Source organism: Bos taurus, chromosome 5, assembly GCF_002263795.3.
Source record: "Bos taurus isolate L1 Dominette 01449 registration number 42190680 breed Hereford chromosome 5, ARS-UCD2.0, whole genome shotgun sequence".
Lineage (NCBI taxonomy): Eukaryota > Metazoa > Chordata > Mammalia > Artiodactyla > Bovidae > Bos > Bos taurus.
In genome coordinates this window covers 112,450,983-112,475,533 of record NC_037332.1, presented here as the reverse complement: position 1 = coordinate 112,475,533, position 24,551 = coordinate 112,450,983, and the positions used below count along the sequence as shown (strand labels likewise).

General features: G+C 56.0%; 1 protein-coding gene across 8 annotated transcripts in view; it reads right to left on the bottom strand.

Moving 5' to 3' along the window:
* ZC3H7B (zinc finger CCCH-type containing 7B) overlaps positions 1-24,551 on the bottom strand; it is a 70,596-nt gene that overhangs the window by 16,453 nt on the left and 29,592 nt on the right. For 4 of the 8 annotated variants that reach the window (XM_059886543.1, XM_059886544.1, XM_005207409.5 and 1 more), the window contains exons 2-13: positions 18,154-18,212; positions 14,414-14,447; positions 14,078-14,275; positions 13,091-13,249; positions 10,120-10,200; positions 8,956-9,012; positions 6,026-6,068; positions 5,243-5,436; positions 4,377-4,698; positions 3,484-3,572; positions 2,590-2,689; positions 685-846 (exon numbers count right to left, since the gene is read on the bottom strand). In XM_059886543.1, coding sequence (XP_059742526.1) covers positions 685-846; positions 2,590-2,689; positions 3,484-3,572; positions 4,377-4,698; positions 5,243-5,436; positions 6,026-6,068; positions 8,956-9,012; positions 10,120-10,200; positions 13,091-13,249; positions 14,078-14,275; positions 14,414-14,447; positions 18,154-18,206 — 1,492 coding nt within the window. In that variant the 5' untranslated portion in view covers positions 18,207-18,212. Of the gene's footprint in view, positions 1-684; positions 847-2,589; positions 2,690-3,483; positions 3,573-4,376; positions 4,699-5,242; positions 5,437-6,025; positions 6,069-8,955; positions 9,013-10,119; positions 10,201-13,090; positions 13,250-14,077; positions 14,276-14,413; positions 14,448-18,153; positions 18,213-23,005; positions 23,202-24,551 lie in introns of all 8 variants that reach the window. The other 4 variants (XM_015471414.3, XM_024991923.2, XM_010805757.4 and 1 more) reach the window with 3 other exon arrangements.

Here is a 24,551-nt window from a genome sequence, read left to right as displayed (position 1 = left end):
CTTAGAACCAGCCGGGAAGACAACAAGCTGATCCAGAAAGCCTGGGTGGGCTACTGCCACGGGCTGGGTTGGGGGACAAAGGCGGAGTCTGGGGCGGGCTCCCAAAGCCTCAGTTTCCTCACTCAGAGTTGTCATGAGGATGTGTGACGGTGGCAACAAAAGGGTGACACTCTAAAGCTCTGAACGCTATCAAGACTGTTCAGGTCTTGCACCCAGATGGCACCCAGATGCTTGGTTGGGAAGAAGAAGAAGAAAGCAAATGAGGTACCTGCCGAATATCCACAACATGTCAACCCGATGTGAGCCAGAAGGGAGGATGATGACAACACACGAGTTTTTAAAAGCTAGTGTCTATCAAGCCCTTACTATGGTCCAGTCTCCAGTGCTTTACATAGGTTCTCTCCACATCCTTCCCATAGCCCTTTGGGGCCCAGCAGCATATCAGAACTCTCTGATCCTCCCACCCAGGAGCTGCCGAGGCCCCAGCTCGAGTGTAACACCCAGAGGCTCTTGTCTGTCTGCAGAGCTGGTCAGGGCCGGGGTTGTTTGTTCTTACGTTGACTCCATCCTCTCCAGACCACCTGTCTGTCTGCCTGTCTGCCTGCGGTGAGGCGCAGAGCCGCGGCCAGCTGTGGGCAGCTGGGCCCTTGGCCGTGCCGCCCGCTCCTGCGGCGGCCCACCCACCTTTGCACAGGTAGTAGGAGCCCACGAAGCTGGTCTTGGTGGGCCGGGGCCGGATCCGCTTCCACGTCTGGTCCTCAGCGCTCCGGAGCCGGCCGAGCAGCATGTCCCTCTTGCACTTGTGCTCGAGGCCCTCGCGGTAGGTGTAGTCGCCTGCCCGGGGGCCTGTGGGGGAAGGGAGGTCCGGGACTGCGGTTCCGGAGGCAGAACTGAAGGGGGACGGGGGACTGGCCACCCCACTGCTGCCTAGAAGCCCACCTCCTTCCTCCGGGCCTCCCGCCAGTTCCTTGCCTGTGCTCCCTGCGGACAGGGTGTTGGGGCTAGCCGAAGATCCCCTCTGAGGAGCCCCTTCTCAGCATCCACCCCCTTTCCACCACCGCCCTGACTCTCCAGTCAGAGAGCCTGACCATGTCAGTGTCTGCTTGGAACAAATGATGAAGACAGAGGCCGGCAGAGAGCAGGCTCCATCTCCTCCTTTTCCTGCCCATGGAGGCATGGCCAGCTTTCCTTAGCCTCCCTCCCCTGCTCCTTTTCTTCTTTCCCCTGGTCCTCCTGAATCTTCTGACCAAGGGACTCCTCTCTCCCAACAATAGAGTGGGGTGAGTCTCCCCAAAGAGACCAGAAGGACCAAGGTCCCTCATGGGGACCTACGTGACGTGGCTGGCCAGCAACTGGTGGGCAAAAACTCTGCTTCCCTAGCAGGGGACTGCGGATCACTCCGTACAAGGAAAAAAACCTCCTCGTGGGCACAGACACCCAGCTAGACAGCGTTTTGTCCCCTGGCCCTGTAGGGCCATGGGCTTCGCAGGATGACTCTGGCAGGCGTGACATACATGTGACGGGGAGGGGGTGGACGACAGCAATAGATGACCTCTGAGGTCCTGTCAACTCCAGCCCCTCTGAGATGGAGAATTTCAGGCTGGGAAGATTTGTAACCCTGAGATACCCAGAGAATATTATTCTGAAACATCAGGACTGTGGAATTCTGGCAGATGAAATGATGTTGAGTCTAGAAATCTGAAATTCTAGGTGTGTTGAAAATTGTTTACCAACACCAGGTACCTAGCTGGAATTGCTCCTACAGTCTCCTTTGGGTTCAGGGGCGGGGAGCCCAGGAAATAACCTTTCTCAGGCTCCTCTGTTCTCTGGATTCTAGGCAAGGTTTGAATTCACCCAGTGAGAGCTGGATGGAGAGGTGAATGTGGACAGAGATGCAGGCTGCACTTTCTCAGCAGATACGTTTGCAGCAGCTAGCTAGACCCTGCCTTCCACAGCCAGGAACCAGCCTCTGGGCTATGGGATAGCCGTGATACTGGCCAGCAGCCCCCTGAGCTCTGTGTGAGCAGTATACCCCACTTCTGGGCCTCAGCTTGTGAAGAAGTAGCCTACAGCCTCGATGGTGTCTCCTGGCTTCCACCCCTCCAGCCTTTCTGGCAGTTTTGAAAGTCCCTGCCCCACCCGACATCCCTGCTGCTGCTGCTGCTGCTGCTAAGTCACTTCAGCCGTGTCCAGCTCTGTGTGACCCCATAGACGGCAGCCCACCAGGCTCCCCCGTCCCTGGGATTCTCCAGGCAAGAACACTGGAGTGGGTTTCCATCTCCTTCTCCAATGCATGAAAGTGAAAAGTGAAAGTGAAGTCACTCAGTTGTGTCCAACTCTTAGCGACCCCATGGACTGCAGCCTACCAGGCTCCTCCACCCATGGGATTTTCCAGGCAAGAGTACTGGAGTGGGGTGCCACTGCCTTCTCCCCTGACATCCCTGGCTGCTCTAAATAGCCAGCAGGGCTTCTGTCTTCCCAGACTTCTCTCTGACCGGTGCACTGGGGTTCTGTCATTCTGGGATTCTACGCTCCTGAGACCCCTGCTATCTCTGGGCAGAGGGGTGGAGCACGGAGGTGTGGCCTTACCTGTTTTAGGGTAGCACAGCTGACAGGCCTGCTTAAACTCGTGGGTGGCAGCCAAGGGGTTCTTGATGAGCAAGGCGGTGTTCGGCATGGAAGGCTCTGGCTGTAACAGGAGGAGGTTGGCCATTTTAGGCGCTGGACAGTGGCCAGAGCCACCAGGGCCAGCCTGGGCACCAGAAGTGTGACATGCCCCCCATCCCACTCAAGAGCCGAACCACAGCCTGGGACCCTCCTCCTTCCCCCAGCCTCCCAGACGGGGAGGTCCTTGTAACATGATCCAAGAATCCAACAGGGCTACTTCAGCCTAGTCAAGGTGCCTGCGCGACAGTGACCTTGGCCTAGAACCCTTCCTTGAGTCAAAGTCCAACGTAAAAGGAGTGAACAGGAGTGGCCCTGACTGGGGCCCAAGCACAGCCCACCACCAGCCCCCGCAACCCATCCTCTCTCCCAAGCCCCTACAGCCTCATTAGATGGGAAGAAGGCAAAACTCAGAGAGGTTTGGTGGCTTCCCCAGGGCCACACAGCTACTGTCTTGGCTGAGGCCAGAGTCTAGGTCACTTGAGTCCTGGACAGATGCTCTCTTCAACTCAAAGCTGGCTGAATCCTGAGATATGGGATGTTAATGACCCTGGAGAGATCACTCAATCCTCTGAGTCTCGATGTCCTCTCCGGTCAGAAAAGCGAGGGCCAAGCCCTCTGCTTGCTCCCAGCATGCCACCAGGCCAGGAAGGGTCTGGAAGGACCAGGAAGAGACCATCTCTGGCCCACCTGCTCTTGAGGTTGCTGGACCTCATCCCACGCTGAGGGCTCACCCCCACTCTGGAGCCCACAGGGCTTTGCCTCCACCCCCCGGAAAGCACGAGGTACCTGGGCACCCATCCTGGCCGAGTCACTCACCGAGGGGGCTGGTTTCTGAGTACCGCTCGAGGGACGATGGTCCTGCGAGTTGGTGTCCTCTGGGCGAGAAGACAGAGGGGTCACCTGTCCTGAAGGGTGTAAGGGGCCCTCTATGTTTCTGTATTTCTCTTCTGTATTTCTAACTTGGAGAAGCCATCCAGGCCACACATGCTCTCCTATGTGAGCTATCGCCCGGGGACAGAGAAGCCTCCCAGCTCAGGCACATCCACCCCGCGCTTACACCTTCTATGCCCTGACAGCCCCCGGGAGAAAGCCTGAGCTCCTCAGCTTGGCTCACGGTCCTCCGAGACCAGCCTCAGGCCTTCAAGGCCCCCCAACCCACCCACCCTGTGGGCAACACCTCTGCTCATCCACCAGACCCTCCAACACCAGGCTTGCATAGCATCGCTCCGTCGGCTGGCAGGCAATCCTGCTAGCTGTCACCTCCTCCAGGAAGTCTCCGTGAAGCCCATCTGTGCCCCCTGGGAATTCCCATCAACAGCGAGCACTCTAGGCTAGGTCTGTCGGAAAACTGGTCCCACAGAGGCCCAGGAAGGTCTGTTTCCTTGCAGGGTCCTAGGTCAGAGTGGTGCTGGAGGAACCCATGGCCTTGCATTCTGCCCCCAGCCCCAGGATCATCCTCCCACCAGTCTGGCGATCCCAGGGTCCTGGGAGGCTGGGCAGAGAGCACCAGACTATATACCAGCCCTGCTGTTGATCTTAAGCAAGTAACCCAGCCCCTGAGGTCTTGGGCCCACGCTGTGGTGGGCATTACAGGAGACACAAAGCCAGGGGCCCCAGACCAGGAAGGAGTTGTCATCCCAGCTGCACTCTCCAGAGACTAGAGACAGATGGCATTTTGCCAACTTTCAGGTGGTGGCGGAAGGCCTCACCCAGGAAGGAGCTGGGCTTGTCCAGGGAACCACGGGATGACCCGAAGCTGTCAAGGGCATCCAACCGGGTCTCCGAATATGGCAGCAGGTCCAGGGAGTCTAGCCCTGAGCCCGGAGGCTCCAGGGCATCCAGCACAGAGGCCGCCAGCTTCTTGGAGGGGTCCACGACGAGGCCGAAGGAGGCAGGGGGCAGCGGGCTGGACACGGGGATGGAGCCCCCCACCACAGGGGGCAGCAGCGGGGTCCCGCCGGGGAACACGGGGATCAGCTGGGGCAGCTCGCTGGGCACACCGCCGCCAGGCAGGCCTCCCTGCACCAGAGACTGCGAGATGGGAACAGAGGGAGGAGTTGGAGGAGAACACCAGCGAGATGCGAGTGCCCAGGCCCGTTCCACAGGGCGGACCTCAGTCCCTCCTGGAGGAGAACTCCAGCGAGATGCGAGTGCCCAGGCCTGTTCCGCAGGGCGGACCTCAGTCCCTCTTGGAGGAGAACACCAGCGAGATGCGAGTGCCCAGGCCCGTTCCACAGGGCGGACCTCAGTCCCTCCTGGAGGAGAACTCCAGCGAGATGCGAGTGCCCAGGCCCGTTCCGCAGGGCGGACCTCAGTCCCTCTTGGAGGAGAACACCAGCGAGATGCAAGTGCCCAGGCCCGTTCCACAGGGCGGACCTCAGTCCCTCCTGGATGCGTGATCTGTACTTTTCTTGTTTCATCCAGCGCAAGCAGCCTTCCCCTAGGCCTCAGTCTCCCCACTGCGACATGGATGCGGGCCTTCCCTCCCCCTCACCTGGGATGTGAGGATGTGATGGGGTCCCAGCGGGGAGTGGGGAGAGGGGTTCTGGGAACAGGAGGGGACAGCCATGCTCACCAGCGAGTCCAGGAGGGTATCCAGCTCTGGACCAAAGACGTCCCCATCGGAGAAGTCATCCAGGCTCTCAGTGCCAGGGAGGGCCCTGCTGCTGCTGTCCAGGGGGGCCAGCAGGTCCAGAACGTGAGGGAAGAGGGGCATCGTGGGGGTGGAGGGGAGGGGGGCCGGGGAGCCTCGCAGGTCCACGTAGCAGTCTGTGGATGGGGTGGGCTCAGTAGCTGCAGGGAGTCCCATCTGGTGGGAATGGGGGAGCTGGCCCGGGGCCTGGGGCTCCTCAGCTACCATCTGCCCTCCTCCCCTGCCTCCCCGGAGCCTGGAGCCCTGCCTGCCCCGTGGCCTGACCCCACGGGGAGGCTTCGCTGGCAGAGGGGACTTCAGTCTTGTGGCATCTCCCAGATGGGCCAGGTCAGTGCCCACCTCTGGGGTATGCAACACCCCCTCTCAAGGACACTTTGTAACTGTGACCCCTCCTGGAAGCCAGTGAGGAAGACAAAGAAAGAGGAGGACTTCGAGAAAGGTGGACCCCCACCTGGGTCCCACTGAGGTGACCCCATACCTCCCAGGCTGGAGACTCGCCCTGTAGGGGAGTCTGTTTTCCTGCACTCACTCTTTTCTTTTGTACTTCAGGCAGTCCCCAGGGCAGGGAGCCCCCAGGAGCCCTGTCTGCAGGGCCAGGGATCTGCAGGGGCTTGACCAGGCTGACCTCCCGGGGTCGTGGGGGGTGGGGGCTGAGTTCTCCCCAGGGCGCATCTCCACCCTGTCGTCTGGCATCACGGACACTACCTGTTTCGATGTCATCTATGGAGCCCAATCCATTGGAAGTTCCCTGTAGAGAAGGGGGACGTCAGACAGACACGGGCTGGGAGGGCCCCTCCCTGAGTGGCCCGCTTGTGTTAACCACCAGGCCGGCTGGTCAGGGGCCTTGTGTCTGCCTCTCACCAGAGTGTCCTCAGAGGGAGGGGACGCAACCTCTGAGCTGGTTCCTTGCCCGTCACAAGGGGGTGTTTTACTGAGCCCTCCATGTGCATGCCAGGCGTGGACAGGTCACAGCTCAAAGCCTAAAACACCAGTCTCCTGATTGACCAGTGTCCCCTCGCCCAGTTATAGCCCCAGGCCCAACTGGCCCAGGTGGGACTCCCCTGCCCCCTGCGGACCTCCCACTGGAGGAAAAGCTGGGCCCAAGCCTGTGCTGTGGGCCTGACCAAGTCCCCCACCCTCTCTGGGCCCCTTTCCTCATCTGTAAAATGAGGACAGCACAGTCACCTCCTCCCCGGGCTGTTAAAAGGATGAGATCACGTGGCATTTGTACAGAGCTTAGAATAGTGCCCGACACACAGGGAGTGCTACATGTGTCAGTCGAATGTGAAACATCAACTTTTAAATCCAGGCCACCAGGAGGTTGGCCTGGGGAACCTGGCGTTCTCGTCCACCGGCCTCCACGCCTGGCCCGAGTGGACTCGCCTGGCTCGTGCCCAGCACTGGGCTGTGGCCTGCCTTTCCCCACCTGCCTCCAGGCACTCAAGTGAGCGGCTCCCTCCTCTCCACCTGCCGGCATCCCGCAGCCTGGCTGCTCTGCGAAGTCCAAGGTGAGCAGGAGGCCAAGGCTGCCTCAGGCTCTGTCTGGTCCTGGATCTCACAGTCCTCCTTGCGTCTGGCTCCCCAGGCTGCCAAGAGTGCCCCGGGGCCTTGCTGTCTCCAAACCACGGGGAGTGCCTTGTGGGCACAGCTCGTGCCATCTCTGTTCCCAGGCATGCAGGGAATGACTGCCTGGCTGGCACCTCCACACTGGAGAAGCTGGTGGGGAGCCCAGCGGCCAGGCTCACATGCAGCATCTCAGTGAGACCTCTGGAAGGTCAGGGGATCCAGCTGGGCCCCTCCTGCCCTTCCGTCCCACGTGTCTGCAGGCCACTGTGTGTAGGGGGTGGTATGTGGGTGTGGGAGTGTGTGGTGGATGTAGGGGTGTGTGTGCACGTGTGCACATGTGTACGCATACATGGCACCATGCTAGCACAGGGAGGCAGGGTCCTCTCCATCATGGAATCCTCTCTGCCTGGGCTTCTTAAAGACTCCCATCCCTGTGACCAATATGTAGTGGGGGATCCATAAGGTTGCAGGGATGGGTGGCTGGCTTGCCAGGGGCTGGAGTGCCCACTGCCATGCACGGCATCCCTTGGCTACAGACTCAGTGGACACCGAGGGTTGGCCCTTGTGGAGCTGAGCATCCCACCCATATCTGCTGTGCCCCTTTGGCCATGATCATTCAGTTATTCAACAACTGTCTTCTCAGCAGCCGCTGTGCCTGCCCAGCGCCACTCTGCCTGCTGTGATGAGCAGACATACCCCCTCATGGGCCCCAAGGACCTGCAGGGGCTCCCCAACACTGCCCTGGAAAGACCCGACAGGTCCAGCCCTGCCTCGGGCACTGCACTCCCTTATGCCAGCCACACACCCACCCAGGGACCCGGGCACCAGTGTCATCTCCATTCTACAGAGGGAACCTAAGGCCAGGACATGATGTCATTTCCTTTAGGCCATGCCACCAGTGACAGCAGGAGACCCTCCAATCTCCAGAACTGTGAGTAATAAATTTCTTATTTGTAAGTCACCCAGTACATGACTGTTTTGTTTTTTTTTTTTGGCCATACCACATGGCCAAGATCTTAGTTCCCCGACCAGGGATGGAACCTGGGGCCCCAGCAATAAGTGCCAAGTCCTAGCCAGCGGACCACCAGGAAATTCCCTGCATTCTGTTACAGTGGCCAGAACAGACTAAGACATTCCCTTAATTTAAATTTTTTTTGAAGACCCGGTATGCGGCAGACCTAGCCATTCTGGTTACAAACCATCCTGAACGCTACCCAGGCAGGTCCACATGTGCCTCCCCTGCAGCCTGCCAGGCGCCCAAGGGCAAGGACACGCCTGTCTCAGCTCTGGCCCAGCGGCAGTCCAGAGCCACGAAGGGGTTCCCTGGGAGTCTGGAGTAAATGAGTGAATGAGCTGTCCTACTGTGTGGCGCTGGCCAAGTCCCCTCGTCACTCTTGTGCTCAGTTTCCCCCTACGTACAACAAGGAGGCGGGACGCCAGCCACGGTCAGCTCTCACAGCCCGTCCCCCTCCCCGGGTCCTCCTGAGCAGTTCCTGTGTGGTGGGTGGTGGGGGGTCTGATGTGTGCAGGGCCCTGCCCCGCCCCCTAGACAAGGCCTGGTGGTCCGATCTCAACCGCCTTTCTCTCTCAGTCCTACTCCCACTCTTCCTGTTGCCACTGGCTTCTTTCTCGGGGTCCACAAGTGAGGGTACCCCCAACGGTCCCCCTGCAGTGACCTAACCCTGACTCTAATGTGTGGGGACCACTCCCAGCACCGCAGCCACACTCCATACCCCCACTCCGCCCCTGTGGTCCCAGGAGGCCCCTCCTGGGAGCGGGGAGGTGCTCTGGGTCCCAGGGCTGCCCTCAAGAGCCTGGTGCAGGCCCAAGCTGTCATCACCCCACTTCTCCAGGCAGGGACTGGCTACAGTGGTGAGAATGGGGACAGATTGAGCCCAACCCTTCAGTGTGCTGCCTCTGGCTCTGCTGCTTGAGGTTGTTTATATCCGAGAACAAACCCAAAGCTCTCATGATGGATGAACCAAGATAGGCTGGTCCTGGGCAGGGGGTGGGGTGCGGGGCAGTGGTACAGATGGTGGGGATCGGCTCAGGGTCCTGCCCCATCCTACCTGATCTGCCACACCAGCCGCAGTGCCGTTGCTGAGCAGAGAAAAGGTTTCCAATTCCTGCCAGAGATTGGAGAGAGACAGGAAGAGATGGCGATTCTGCAAAGGTGCTCAGCTGCTCCCACCAGCTGGGGCTGCAAAGGAGCCCCAACCAGGCGGGTGGGGTCTGTGGTGCCCTCCCAAGCTTCCTGCCCCCAGGCTTGCAGGGAGTCGCCCACCCTGTCTCTGTGAGTTCCATTTGGATGTTTTCTTCCTGCTACCACGACCAGGGCAGAGGACTTCTAGGCACACACTTCCTGTGTGTGCCCGGCACAGTCTCAAACACTCTCTCCCTGTGATCCTCCCATGAGCCCTCTATTGTTGTTTACTTGCTAAGTGTGTCTGACACTTTGTGACCCCATGGACCGCAGCACACCAGGCTTCCCTGTCCTTCACTGTCTCCTGGAGTTTGCTCAAACTTGAGTCCACTGAGTTGGTGACACCATCCAACCATCTCATCCTCTGTCGCCCTCTTCTCCTCCTGCCCCCAGTCTTTCCCAGCATCAGGGTCTTTCCCAAGGAGTTGGCACTTCTCATCAGGTGGCCAAAGTACTAGAACTTCAGCTTCAGCAATTCACTGAGCCCTCTGAGAGGGGACACGATTATCCCCACATCCCAGATGTGGAAAAGAAGGGGGAGAGAGAGGAACTAACTTGCTCCAGGTCACAGCAGAGACTCTAGAGCCATACCCTCTCCTGAATGTGGCTTCCTGGCCCAAAGTAGGAGCCAAATGAACACACGTGGATGTGAATGAGCCAAACAGATACCGACAATTCAAACATGCACCACACGGGGGTTATTTGAGAACAGGAGGCTGAAGGACACCAGTGTCAACTGAGGCCATCTCTGGGATGTTAAGGTCGGCCAGGACAGGGGACTGAGCAGGCTTTAACAGCTGGTGTCTAGGGTGAGCTGGGAGCTTTGGCTGTTCTTTCCTCTTCCGAGAGGCTCTGAAAGCCGTTCCAGGGCTTTCAGCCAACAGACAGGGAAGATTACCTGCTGTCACCCCCTCTGTCCTGGCCTGGCCCCAGCCCCCCTCACCTATGTCTCTCAAAGGCCCTGGCCCCCCTCTACACGTCTCCCCACCCCCCAGCCCCACCCAAGCCCCAGCGCCCAGGGCCCACCTACCTGGGGCCTCTTATATGCCTTCCGAACTCGAAGCCCAAGCTTCTGAGCCAGCTCCTGACCAAGCTGAGTTACACTTTCATCCTGAGAAGGCAAGACACAGGGTAAGGGGGGGTGAGTTTGCTCCGACTTGCGAAGCTGTGCTCCAAACGCTTGCGCAGCCCAGCAAAGGGGGACAGGGTCCCCATTACCCCAGGTTATGGGTATGGAAGCGAGATCCTAGGAGGGGATGCTAGCTGCCCAGGTCACACGGCCGGCGCGTGGGGGGCTGGGGCCAGGAAACCGTGCTTCTCCTGTTCCCTTTATTATGGGGAGTAGAAAGGAATACGTTTGGGGTTTCGTTTCAATATTGTCTTTTTGTTTCCACAATTCAAGTAACAGTTACTGCAGAAGGCGGAAATGTCAGAGATGGAGTAAGGACTCCCTGGACTCTCACCCTAGACTCCCACTCCCATAGCGGGAGCTTAGCCAACAAGGGTGCTCTGTGTCCCTACAGATCTCAGCTAGGGACTCACACACACGTGGATGACAAAGGATGTTTAGTTTTGCTTTGTGGGGATTTTCTCCTTCTTTTTGTATATGAGTGAGATTATATTACACCTGTTGCTTGTTCTACAATGGGCTTCTTTTATCAAACAGTGTCTTGGAGCTCTCTGCAGGTGAGGACGAGCAGATGGAGCACAGGCGCCAAGGAACAAGGCCGGGTAGAGTCTAGAAGGAGCCTGGCCCACGGCTGTGCTCAGTAATGGCACCCAGCACCCCTTCCACCCTCCATGTCTGTACCACCGCCTATGTGCCAGGCACAAGCTGGAGGCCAGGGACATCGCAGTCACAGGGCAGGTGGGGCCCAGGCTTCCCTGAGGCGCCAGTTCAGTGGGGAGACCAGTCAGTGAACAGAGCAACGGCGACTGCAGTCCTGACTTCAGATGGGCATTGGGGACGCTGTTCATTCATCCACCTCCCCACCTCACTGACAACTCCTGGAGCCCAGGGTCTGGGTCACCTCTGGTCCTGACACCCAGCACAGAGCAGGGCCTGGTCAGCGTTTGCCTGGGAAAACGAGGGAATTCTCTGACTCAAAGGCAGAAGTCCTTATGTGGGTACGTCCCTCTGGGGAGTTACCAGCCCTCACAGGGAGCCCTCACAGGGAGCCCTCACAGGTCTGGCTCCCTGGCCTGTACAGCGAGGTGAGAGCCACCCTCTCCTCCTATAAGAAGGCAGGCCCAGGACCCAGATGTGGACCTGCTGCAGATGCTGAAGAACTCGGTGGAGGTCGGGGACTAGATCAAAAGAGAGTAAACTGAATTGGAGAAGCAAGAATAATAAACAGAAAGTATAACAACAGTGAGTGTTCTGAACTCTTACTGTGTCCATCCACTGTGCCCACTTCCCTGTATGACTTTCTGATTCCATCCTCAGCACGGCCCTATGGTGCATGGTATACCATCACCCCCGCTTCATGTCATCGCCCCCACTTCAAAGGGGTGCAAACCAAGACTCAGAGGGGCTAAGCCCTGTGTCCAAGGGCACAGAGCTCGTAGATAGCAGGCCCAAGATTAGAACCCAAACCCAGACCAGTTCTCTGGCACTGACATTCCTGATCATCCTGCCTCCAGCCTCGTCTCTGCTCTGCCCACTCAAATCTTTCTTGCTTCTTCCAGCCCCACTCAAGCCCTGCCTCCTCCTGGGAGCCCTCCAGGATCCTGACCACTCCTGAGAGCTCTCTTAGTCCTTCCTAGGCAGCATTTACCCTTCTCCAAGCCCTTTCACACCCATGATTCCAGAGACAAAGTGGGAAGGGCACTTTATAGACATGGAGCTGATCTGCAGAGAGGAGAGGAGGGGCTTTGCCAGGATCATGTCAGGCTCCGTGCAGCCAGGCCTAGACCTCAGGGCTGTTTTCACGTGTCTCCCTCCAGACTGTGGGTCCCTGGAAGGCACAGATCTGGACACTCCGTGGGCGCTTCATAAATATTTGTTAAGTTGATGGATAAATGGGGAGGGGACATGTGCCCAGCTGTGCGTGAGCTGGGGCAAGCAAGACCTTTGACTGGATTTTCCCATTGACCTTCCCCACCTAATGACACCCTGGACATCAGGATCCCACACACACGACACCCCCATTAGGTGCTCACTGCAACCCTTGACTCTAGGAGAGGGGTGGAGATTAAACAGTCAGACTGCTCAGGCTTCCCTGGTGGCTCAGTGCCAATGCAGGAGACATGGGTTCAATCCCTGATTCAGAAAGATCCCACATGCCCCGGGGCAGCTGAGCCCATGAGCCACAACTACTGAGCCTGTGTTCTAGAGCCCATGCTCCCAACTTGAGTAGCCCCCACTCGCCACAACTAGAGAAAGCCTACTCAGCAACGAAGACCCAGCGCAGACAAAAACAAATAAAAGTGAAAGTCGCTCAGTCATGTCCAAGTCTTCCTGACCCCACGGACTCTACAGTCCTTGGAATTCTCCAGGCCAGAATACTGGAGTGGGTAGCCGCGCCCTTCTCCAGGGGATCTTCCCAACCCAGGGATTGAACCCAGGTCTCTGGTGTTGCAGGCAGATTCTTTACCAGCTGAGCCACGATGGAAGCCCCCCAAAATTTTATATATATATATATGTGTGTGTGTGTGTGTGTGTATGTATGTATGTATATAAAAGGAGTCAGACTACTGGGCTCAAGTCTCGACCCTGCCCCCTCACTGGGATCTTCAGTAAGTTCCCTCCTCTCCATGCCTCTGTCTCCTCATCTTTAAAATGGGGATAATGAGAGCGTCTATCTCACAGGACTCTCTCAAGGGTTAAGTAAGTTAATATAGAACCTGAATATTAAGTAAGTTGATACACAAGTATATGTTTAGCAGTGCCTGGTGTTAATATCAGCATCTCAGCGGAGGAAAGCAAGGCTCAGAGGGGTGAGGCACGTGGGCCCAGAGAGGATGGGGAGCCTGGCCTCCGCGAGCGAGGCGGCACTCACGTGGGGCAGGGCCAGGGAGCAGCGGCTGCTGCACGCGTAGGCCTCCTTGTGGCGCCCCAGCTCGGTCAGGGCCCGCGCCTTGCGGAACAGCGCCCGGATGTTCTCGCTGTCCAAGCCCAGCGCCTTCTCGCTGTCCTCCAGCGCCTTCTCGTACAGGCCCTGCCAGAGAGGAGCAGGGGGGCCGCCCGTCAGCCTGTTACCCGCCCTCCCTCAGCCTCCTGCCTCCACGGGGACCGAGGACCAACCTCCTCCCTTCCTCGCAGATGGGGCGGGGGCAAGGGCTCCAGGAGACAGCTCTGGTGTTCAGACCCAATCAAGGGTGTTTGTTGTCCAGCCAAGGAGCCCTGGCAGGACATGAAGGGGAAGGGCCTTCGAACTCTATAGTCATGAGCCCGGCCACTCAGAAGACCACGGACTGCAAGTAACACAGGCATCTCCAGAGGAGGCAACATCAGGAAAGTGGCTCAGCACACAGAACACACCGTGAACGGGCATCTGGTAGACCCGTTCATCCAGCCCTGACTCCCCTAACCCTAACCCTCGGCAGAGCCCACTGCAGAGCCCCGTAGGATCTGGGGAACGACTGAGGCCCTGAGCGAGGACAGGCAAGAGGAGAAGGCTGGAGCTGCAAGAATGAGGGAAAGGCAGAACCTGAAGTCTGGAGAAAGGAGGAAGGTGGTGGAGGATGGGGAGGGGGTTTGCAGAAAGAGATGGTGATAAGGGCGCCGGTCCTCAGCTCTGATGGCCCACAGACTCCTGCCAGGGCCCAGGCCATCCAAGAACCTAACTTAACTCATCTGGGGCAGGGCTTGGGCTCCATATCATGACAACACTTTTTATTATGTATTAGTCCTTTAAAAGCTCTCCAGGTGAGTCCATTGTGCGCTGGGGTTGAGAGCCCTGGGAGCAGAGGGCGGGGGTGAGGGGCATGGGGGCGGAGCAGCCACAGGGGCGTGTGGGTGGGACCAGCGGGTGGGGGGAGCTCACCATGGTGAAGTAGCAGGCGGCCCGATTGACGTGGAGCTTACACAGGAGTTCCCGCGGCAAGGCTACCTGGTCGGAGGCGGCGTAGTCGGCCACGTTCAGCCCCTCCATGTACTGCACCAGCGCTTGCTTGTAGTCCTTCTCCCGGAACAGGTCATTGCCCTCAGCGAACAGGTTCTGCACCAGCTTGAGCAGAAAGGCCTGCCGGGGCAGGGCGTGGGGATGAGGGTGCTCAGGGGGTCTTCTGCACCCAGCTCGGGCCCTGTCACCCAAGCCCCATGTCCCCCACCAGGGATACCCTGCCCTTTGCCTTCCCCCAGCCCAGCCCCTGATGCTCACCTCATATTCTTCTTGCTTTAAGGGTAGGGTTGACCTATGGGAAAAGGACACAAGGTCTGGACGGGCCCAGGATTCTCAGCCTCCCACAGACCCAGGAACCAGAGCCACAGGTTAGAGACCATGCCTGGGAGCTGGTTCCCCCAGCTCAGACCTCAGACATCACCTTGTGGACCGAGATGAGGGGACAGCAGTTTGTTTTTTTTTCCCCTAAATCAACACCACGCTGCCCCTCTCTTTCCTACAAAAGGATGGTGGAAGGTCCTGCTTCTGCCCCAGGCCTGGCAGCCAGGCTTTCCCAGGTGCTGCTGTGGTTGTTCAGTCGCTAAGTCATGTCCGACTCTTTGGTGACCCCATGGACTGTAGCACGCCAGGTTCCTCTGTCATCCACTATCTCCCAGCATTCGCTCAAATTCATGTCCATCGAGTCGATGATGCTATCTAACCATCTCATCCTCTGACACCCTCTTCTCCTATTGCCGTCAATCTTTCTCAGGATCAGGGGCTTTTCCAATGAGTTGGCTCTTCGTATCAGGTGGCCAGACTATTGGAGCTTCAGCTTCAGCATCCATCCTTCCAATGAATATTCAGGGTCGATTTCCTTTATGATTGACTGGTTTGATCTCCTTGCAGTCCAAGGGACTCGCTAGAGTCTTCTCCAGCACCACAATTCAAAAGCATCAATTCTTCAGCGCTCAGCCTTCTTTATGGTCCAATTCTCACATCCATACATGACCACTGGAATAACCATAGCTTTGACTGTATAGACCTTTCCAGGTGCACATTGCTGAGAAGGAGCTCTGGCTGGCTGTCCTCTGCCTAAGAAACCAGTCCCTGGGTACGACCATGTCCCTGCAAACCAAACTTGCAACTTCAGATTCGCAGGCAGCACCCAAAGTCTACCTTGGGGGCCATTCATTTGGGAGTCTCTGCACTTTTTCTGTCCCTGCCCACAAGACACACAAACCCCAACCAATGCCCAGCACATAGAACCTAACCCTTCCTGCCAAACTCAGCAGAGTAGGTGGGACCTTAGGCACCCTCTCCTGCCAAAACAATGCCAGCTCAGAACAGCTGAGCCCAGGAGAAAGTGTGAAAGAAAGGAAGGGAGAGGAAGGGCCTTCAGGGAGAAAGGAGAAAGCAAGGAGAAAGCAAGCATGAGCCCAAGGCACATTTGTGAGGCTACAAGGCAGCACTGGAAGGGAAGCTGGGGTTTGTCTTCTGGTCTCTCATGTCACAGAGGGGAAACCAGACATTCAGAGAGGGGCAGTGACAGGCCCAAGGTCACAGAGCAGGTCCAAGCCAGGGCCAGAAAGCAGGGCTGGGGCTCCTTCTACTGCCTGGAGCCACTGTGAATACCTGTGCAAAAAAGAACAGCTTAGGGACTTCCCTGGTGGCTCAGACGGTAAAGAATTCACCTGCCAATGCAGGAGATGTGGGTTCGAACCCTGGGTTGGGAAGATCCTCTGGAGAAAGAAATGGCAACCCACTCCAGTATTCTTGCCTAGAGAAGTCCATGGACAGAGAAGCCTGGCAGTCTACAGTCCATGGGGTGGCAAGGAGTAAGACACGACTGAGCGACTAACACAGGGACTTCCCTGGTGGTCCAGTGGTTAAGACTCTGTGTTTCCAATGCAGGGGGCATGGGTTCAATTCCTGGTTGGTCAGGTAAGATCTCATTAAAGGCAGCCTAAGCTGGTGAGTGACAAGTGGTGAGTGGAGACCCCGGAGGTCCCCTGTGGGGAGGGGGAGGTGTCCCTGACTGTGACAGTGGGGCCGGCCACCCACCCTCTCATTTGCCGCCCACCATCAGAAACCAGGGCCTGTCCCTCCTCGCTCAGCCGTGGCTGCCCGCCGCTCTCCTCCTAACTCATCTTCCACCTCCAGTCTCTTCCTCCAGCCTCAGCTTCATCTTCAGTAGGTCACACTCTGTCCTTAAGGTCACCTTATTCTGGTGTTTAAGGCTCTACACAAGCCTGTCACCCACCTGTCCGCAGCACTTCATGGCTCCTACGGTGTTTGGTGCCTAGCAAAGCACACGAGGTCGGCACACGAGGAAACAGCCATTTCTAAAGGAACAGGCCTGACTGTATAACCTGTAGTTCCTCAGGAGACCAACGTGTGGGCTCCTGGGAGGGTGACCCACTGCTATACCTCCTCAGAGTTCCCCTTTGGGAAGGGGAAGGAAGACACGGAGCTAACACTGACCTCAAGCGCAACGATCTGGAGAAGAAAGGGGCATTCTCTCTGTTTCACAGACGCTGAGACCACAGAAAGCAGGGGCACCGGGACGGGGGCTGAAGACTGGGGCTTGGAGGTCCAGTTACACAGAAATCAGTGACTTGAAGATAGAATTTTTATGACAGACAGGATTCCCAAGGCCTGCCTTGTTCTCCAGAATGGCCTCTGAGCAAAACTTGGGCATTTGACCAAGATCAACGCTCTCCCCCAGATGGAAGACGAGCCCCCTGTGAAGAAGGGTGAGGCCACAGCTCTGAGCTGGCAGAAGCCAGGAAAAGTGGCCGTTTTGCAAGTTGAGGAAGGAGAGCGTGTTGTGAGAATATAAACACACAGCAGATCATGTGTGTGTGTGTCTGTGTGTAGAAAAGGACCGAGCTTGTGCTGAAAAGGCAGGTTGCATTTTGCAGGTCTGCGTGAGCACAAAATCAGGGAGTATATGAGGGTTTGTGGGGCTTTTGCGGTGGCTCAGCGGTAAAGAATCTGCCTTCAGTGCGGGAGACACAGGAGATGTGGGTTTGATCCCTGGGTCAGGAAGACCCTCTGGAAGAGGAAATGGCAACCCATTCCGGTATTCTTGCCTGGAAAATTCCATGGACAGAGGAGCCTGGCAGGCTAACAGTCCATGGGGTCGCAAGAGTTGGACACAACTGAGCTACTGAACGACAACAATGAGGGTTCGTATGTGCAAACCCCAGTTTTGTAGGCAGTCATATTTAAGATAAAGACACAAAATGAGAAACGAAGAATTGCTAGGCAGTCTTTCAGGGCTTTGGAAAGAACTCTTACAAATGAGGGGCTGGGAGCTTACACTTCATCAGAGTCACGATAAACGTGCCTCTGAGGGTCCATTTCAGAGAGAGAAAAGAGTTAATAAAAATATTTTGTGTGTAAAGAAAAAGATGAAAAAAAAACCAACACGGCATATGGGTACCAGGGGCAAATAATGGAAAGAAATTTGCGTTTTGGAGTCCGCAAGACCCAGGTTAGAATTCCGTCGTTTAGTAGCTGTGTGACTAAACCAGTTTCTTAACCTCTCTGAGCCTCAGCTTTCTCATCTGCAAAATGGAGATAAAACCACCTGCTAAACTGAGCTGTTGTGAAGATGAGAGAGACGACGGATGTGAAGGGCCCAGCATGGAATAGAAAGACGTGCTCAGCAAGCAAAGACTACTGACTTATTATGGGATGTGCACAGACAAGCAAGAGAATTAACAGGGAGCGTAGGAGCATGCGTGGACAGGGAGGGTAAAATGATATGCTGGACAAGGCCACAGGGTGGCCAGGGTCAGGTCAGGAAGCGTGTGCACGTGTGCAGATCATGGCTCAGGATTAAGAGCACCCCCGGCGCCCGCCCCGCCAGCCCCTTCCCGACCTGTCCCACCTCCTCACTCCCCAACACACAGGGCAGCCAGAACAGCAAAAGCTCAGTAAGCAAGAAACACAAAGAAGATGTGCCACCCTCCGACCCCCGCCCCCCCCCCCCGCCCCAAACACACACTCACTGAATGAACTGCAGCCCCTTCTCGATGTCCGCCTTCCGTCTCTGCCTCTCCATCAGTCTCTGTGGAGAGAATGCCGTCCATCAGGAAGTCAGCAGGGCTGGTCGCCATCTACACCCGCCTCCCCACCGTGTGTTCCCTTACTCCCTGCTCACCCCATCTCACAGGGTGTCAGGGCGTCCCTGAGGCCGGTGACCCATCTCGGGGGCCACACAGACCTCCAGCACACGGCTCTCCATCCACACCTGCACCTCCCCTGGACCCTGAGTTTGTACAGCACCTTCAATGGACAGGGGGGTTCGTGAAGGCCACCACCCCTTCCCCATACGTGGCTGGGGCTGCCAAACTGCACAGGACACCCTCAAGTTCAAGGGGAAAGTCTTGCTTTACCAGCAGGCACAGTTTAGAGAGAAGAAACACAGAAAATGCCAGCATGGCCATGATTACAGCTACAGTGTAGCATCACACGTGGGCCAGGCACTCTGTATCAGGCTCACTGAATCTGCCAGGAGGTGGGTATCTTTTTTTTTTTTTTTGCGGTATCATGTGGCATATGGGATCTTAGTTCCCTGACCAGGGATTGAACTCATGCCCCCTGCATTGGAAGTACGGAGTCTTAACCACCAGACCTCTAGGGAAGTCTTGAGGTGGGTGTCACTTTGTCCCCATTTTACCAGGAAACTGAAGCTCAGGGAGCCCTCGTCATAAGCTGGCTGGCCTCCACCACAACCAGGCCGTGGTGGCCTGGTACCCGCACCGTTTCAGTGAGGTGGTGTGAATTCCCCATGTTATGGATGAGGGGAGACCGAGGCTCAGAGAGGCTGAGGGGTGGCCCAAGGCTGCAGAGCAAATGAATGGCATTGAACTCGTGCAGGGATCTGCTCCAGAGATGAAGGGAGTGAAAACGGAAGGCAGGGGTGCTTCAGGAGAAGGAGGCGCAGGCAGAGCAGCTAGGGTTCTGGTACCCCCAGGGTGAGGGCCCCCCCTCCTCCCCGGGAGCTGGAAGCTCCTGGCCAGATCCAAACAGCCTGCTGGGCTCCTTCTCCATGCCACCATGGAGCTCAGCTGATCCCGCCCAGTGACAGCCCCGAGGGGGTCAGGCCTACCCCAGGGGAGAAACTGAGTCTGGGGCACTCACTGCCCTGCTGCCCAGCACTTTCTATCCCAGCCACTCCCAGGCCCTTCCCAGGCTCTGCCCATCAAACCATTACTGTGAGAGGATTCAGGCAAGGCTCGGGGATGGGACAGCCGGGGACTGCAGGACCCCTCCGGCTTCATATCTCAGCCCCACACAACATCTTCAGAGGGCTGATATGCAGACACAGGGAGAGGGTCCTCACTGCCTCACTGGCAAAGAGGTCTAAAAAAGTATAAAAAAACACCTAACTGCTTTGGAGAGGCAGCAAGTGTACCAAATTGATACTTTCTAAAAATTCTCTGCTTCTTTGTTCTTTATTCCCCACTCCGGGTTGGACCACCTTGTCCTCACATAAGGTAAGCGGGCAGGGGGTCACTATCCCCATTTTTCAGATGAGAAGAGTGAGACACAAAGAAATCAAGTCTCTTTCCCAAGGTCACTTAACCCGTGGCTGGAACCCAGCTTGTCAGAGGCCACAGCCCTACCCACACTCCAAGCTGTGAGATGCCATGCGGCCCAGGTCAGGCAGGGTGCCCCTGAGGCTCTAAGGAGACTGATGAGAGCGTTAAGAGCGAGGGGCTCAGGCCACGGGAACCTTGGTCCGCCCGCCGGTCCATCCCAGGAGGGCTGGAGCCATGCCGCGTCTTCAGGCTCCCAGAGCAGCGCTGCTCACACCCGTTCCCACTCCAGGCAGGACCGGGGCCACTGGCAAGCACTCACTATGCGTCTGCTGGCCCTGCCAGGGCCTTGGGCCAGCACTCTGGACTCAGACCTGGGTATGAGGGCCAGCATTTGCACACCACGTGACTCTGGATCTTGGTCACATGCCTGACGGATGGGGAAAGTGGGGCTGATGGTGCTCCCGACGCGCCGGCTGTCATGGGTTCAGAAGATGACACGTGCGGAAGGCCTGGCTCGGAGCGACAGTCCAACAACCGTGCGAGTGTCTGTCATCCACTCCCTCTTCCAAAGACGCTGCGAGTGTTTCCTGGGATGGACCCAACCGGTGAGACCCTGTTCTCCTGCAGGAGGCGGGCAGCAGTGGCCCCAGGCTGCCCGTGCCTCCCCGAGCGGGCCTCTTGGTTGGTGTCCTGGCCCTCGGTGTCCCTGTCTGTGATACAAGCGCTCATCATCCTTACACCCATGCCCCACATCAGGGCTCCAGCCAGAAGGCCTGGGGGGTTTCCCGCCTCCAGGCTTTTCCCTTTGCCGTTCCTTCCGCCTATGCTGCCATGCTCCTCCATCCGCCTTGTTAATGAAACTCCATCCATCTTTTCAAGCCCGGTTCCTCCATGGAGCTGCTCCTACTCTCTCCAACAGCACTATCACACACTCAGTTATCCCATTTCCTGGGAGCCTGGGGTCAGACCCAACCCTTGCCCTGGAAGACAGGCTCATTGGGTGGAAAGACAACAGGGCAGCCCAGCACTGGCCAAGAAGCTGGGGGAGAGTGGGGGATGGGAGGGAAGAAGGACCATGCCAGCCTGGACCACCAGCAGCCCAGGGCGTGGCCAGAGTGTCTACCCCCAAAGCTGCCATGCCCATGGCCACCACACTCATGGTCTCCTCATCCGTCCCTCCCCACCACCTGGGGTGTTGCCTGCCCCCACTTCCTCAATGCCATCACAGGGGTCTTTCAAACCACAGATCAGACCCCGTCCTCCTCAGCCAAGAGCCTCTCTTGACCTTTGCTGGTCAATTTCCCCACACCAGCGCACACTTCGTGGGAACACGTGCCCTGTTGCTCCCCCACTGCGACCCCCCTGGGCCCCATTCAGCCCACGGTCTTCTCAGAAAACCCCGGGGGTCACAGACGCGTTTCTGCATCAGCTCTCTAGGTCCTGAGGTCTGAACAGACTTAACAGAAACAAATGCTGCCTGTAACCATCCTAGCGGTAATTCCTGACAAATCTGAACCTCATGCCAGGGAATAAACATTCTCTTTATTCTCTGCCCCAGGCAGTATGAAGGCTCCGCTGCTGGTGGGCATTAATGCGTTTCTCTGACCACCAAACTCCCAAGGCAGCAGCGCAGCCACGCACGTGGGCTATGCAGAGGGGTTCCGATCCCCTCTGAGTGGCAGTTTCCTGCTGTGTAAATCGGAGATTACAACTAGTGCCCACCAACAGGATTAATACACAGAAGGCACCCCTGGTACACAGGGCCTGGTACACAGCAGACAATAAATGACGGTTCTTATCAGAGTTCCTATGCTGAATATTCAAGTCAACACTTGCAGTATGTCCATTACATGCAGATGAGAAGAGGAGCCTTAGAAGAGCCCCCAGCTACCCGCAATCCGCTGGAGAAACGCCACCCCATTGTGGGCCTACTGAGGATTCAGCAATGATCAAAGGTGATAAAGTCTCCCCTTGTTTATAGAGCACATGTTCTGGGGGAGCAGGGATATCACATTTAGATTTAGGGGACTTTGGTGGTCCAGTGGCTAAGACTTCTAACACGGGGGGCCTGGTTCAATCCCTGGTCAGGGAACTAGACCCCACATGCTACAGTGAAGATCAAAGATCCTGCGTGCCGTATGCAATGAAAGACTCGGTGTACCCAAATACATTAATAAATAAGTATTTTTTAAAAATCAAAGGAACAAATAGATTTAAATCATAATAATGAAGGAGAAAATAAGGAGATAGAGTGACAGGGTGCTATAATTATATAGGGGACTCAGGAACAGAGACCTCAATGACCAGAGGGTACAAGTCATTGTGAATGTTTGGGGGAAAGGAACAGTGGGTGCAAAGGTCCTGAGGTAGAAATTGGTTGGCGTATTTGAGGAGGAGCAGGGAGGCCAGTGTGGATGGCCTGGGGTGGGTACTGGGGAGCATGGTGAGTAGGAAGGCTCTGCCCTACATGAAAACGTGTTGTCATTAAACAAATGAGATTTACTTAAATTTCACTACGACCCCATCAGGCAGGAAAATAGTGCTTCCAAGAGGCTAGGGAAGTTGTTCATGACCATGTAGGGATGGTGGGACCTGGATGAAAAGGCCTGGAGAGATGGGCCTCAGACAGCCGCCTTAACAAATGCCAGGTGAGCAAAGACAGGCAGCCCCCCCCAGCCCCAGGAGGCACCGAACGCCCCACATGCCTCCCCTTTCCTCAGTTTCCCTCCCCTGGGAAGAATATTTTTACTGGTGGTTGTTATGAGTTAAATGTTTGTGTCCCCGGCCAAATGCATATGTTGAAGCCCTAAGTGTGACTGACGGTACTTGGAGACACAGCCTCTGAGGAAGGAATTCAGGTTTCATGTGGTCACGAGCAGAGGGTTCTGATCCAGTGTTCTGTTCTGGCAGACTGTCTAGACGAATATAGATTTTGGTAGTGAGAAGTGGGGTGCTGCTATAACAAACACTGAACACACGGAAGAGGCTTTGGAGCTGGATGATGAGTAGAGACTGAAAAGGTTTTGAGGTGCACGCTACCAAAACCCCCTAGACTGCCATGGAAGCACTGCTGGTAAAAATGTGTGTGTGCTCAGTCGCGTCCGACTCTTTACAACCCCGTGGACTGCAGCCCGCCAGGCTCCTCTGTCCATGGGATTCTCCACGCAAGAATACTGGAGTGGGTTGCCATGCCCTCTTCCAGGGGATCTTCCCGACCCAGGGATCAAACCATAGTCTCCTGCCTCTCCATTGGTAAAAACATGGACACGAAAGGCAATTCTGGTAAGAACTCAGATGAAAATGAAGGATAGGTTACCTGAAACTGAAGGAAAGGTGATCCTTGTTAAAAAGTGACAAAGTACTTGGCTGAACTGTGTTCTTGTGTTTGGTGGAGGGTAGACTTTGCAAGTGATGAAACTGGGTATTTAGCAGAGGAGTACAGAGGCAGCGGGTCTAAGCCAAGTCTAAGCCAAGTCTAGACGTGTTGGCACGGGTCCTCCTTATTGCTTATGCTAAAATGCAGAGAAGAGAGATAAATTGAAGGAGGGATTGTTTAACAAAAGGAACCAGAACTATCCATATCTATAGCCAGAATGTATCCATATTGCAAAAAAAATGAGGAGTGTTCTGAAAAGCACACCAGAACAACTGTTTGGTGTGTGGCTGAACAACTGTTGGGTAAGGAGATTAGTACGGCTCAAACCAGCCATCAGCAGAAATCAGAAACAGAGATGGGATTATAGCAGCAGAAATGATGCCAGTCTGAACTGAAGGGGACAGAGAAAACTGAATGGCAGAATGAAGGCAGGCTGTCATTAAGAAGAATGAAATAACTTCATCTGCAGCAACATGGATGGATCTAGAGATTGTCATACTGAGTAGAGTCAGTCAGACAGGGAAGGAGAACCATTGTATGGCACCTTTATATGTGGAATCTAAAAAGAAATGATACAGAATGAACTTACAAAACAAAAAGAGACTCACAGACTTAGAAAACAAACGTATGGCTGCCAGATAGTTAGGGACTTCGGGAAGGTCATATACACACTGCTATATTTAAAATGGATCACCCACAAGGACCTACTGTAGAGCACACGGAACTCTGCTCAATGTCAGGTGCCAGCCTGGATGGGAGCGGGGTTTGGGGGAGAATGGATACATGTGTGTGTGGTTGAGTGGCTTCACTGTTCACCAGAAACTACCACAACCCTGTTCATAGGCTACACCCCAATACAAATAAAAAGCTTAAAGTCTGGGGGGAAAGAGATCATGTTTCTTCTTGAGCTTAAAAGAAAAAAAAAGAGTGAAGAGAAGGCTGGAGGACTTCTGAAATTCTACAGGACAAGACAACAGAGCTATGTGGCTACATACATGCTCTATTCTTTAAGAAAAAGGAAATATAACCCTAAGGTGATTCAGGGATCATCAGGGCCACCTGCTCCATTTCAAAGGGTGGGGCCACTGCTTCCTTTTCTACAAGCCCAGAGTCTTGGGGGCGGCAAAGTGCTGGCAGAACTGTGGGGGTGATGCTGCGCCCCAGGGGCCCAGGAAGGAGGAACATCAAACCAAAGAAGATGCTTCTCAAGCCTTAAAATCAAATGGAATTTGCCCCCCTGGGCTTTGTACATACTCGGAAACTGTGACCTCTTTCTTCTTTCCCGTGAATCTCTTTGAGAAGGAGAATGTGTCCCATGCCCATCCCACCACTGTGCTTTGAAAGCTTGTGACTTGCCTGGTTTCACAGGTTCACAGCCGGAGAGGAATTCTACTTCAGGATGAATCATCCCTCTTGTCTCAACCATATCTGATTCAGATGAGACTCTGGACTTGACAGTTGATGCAGGAACGAGTTGATAATTTGG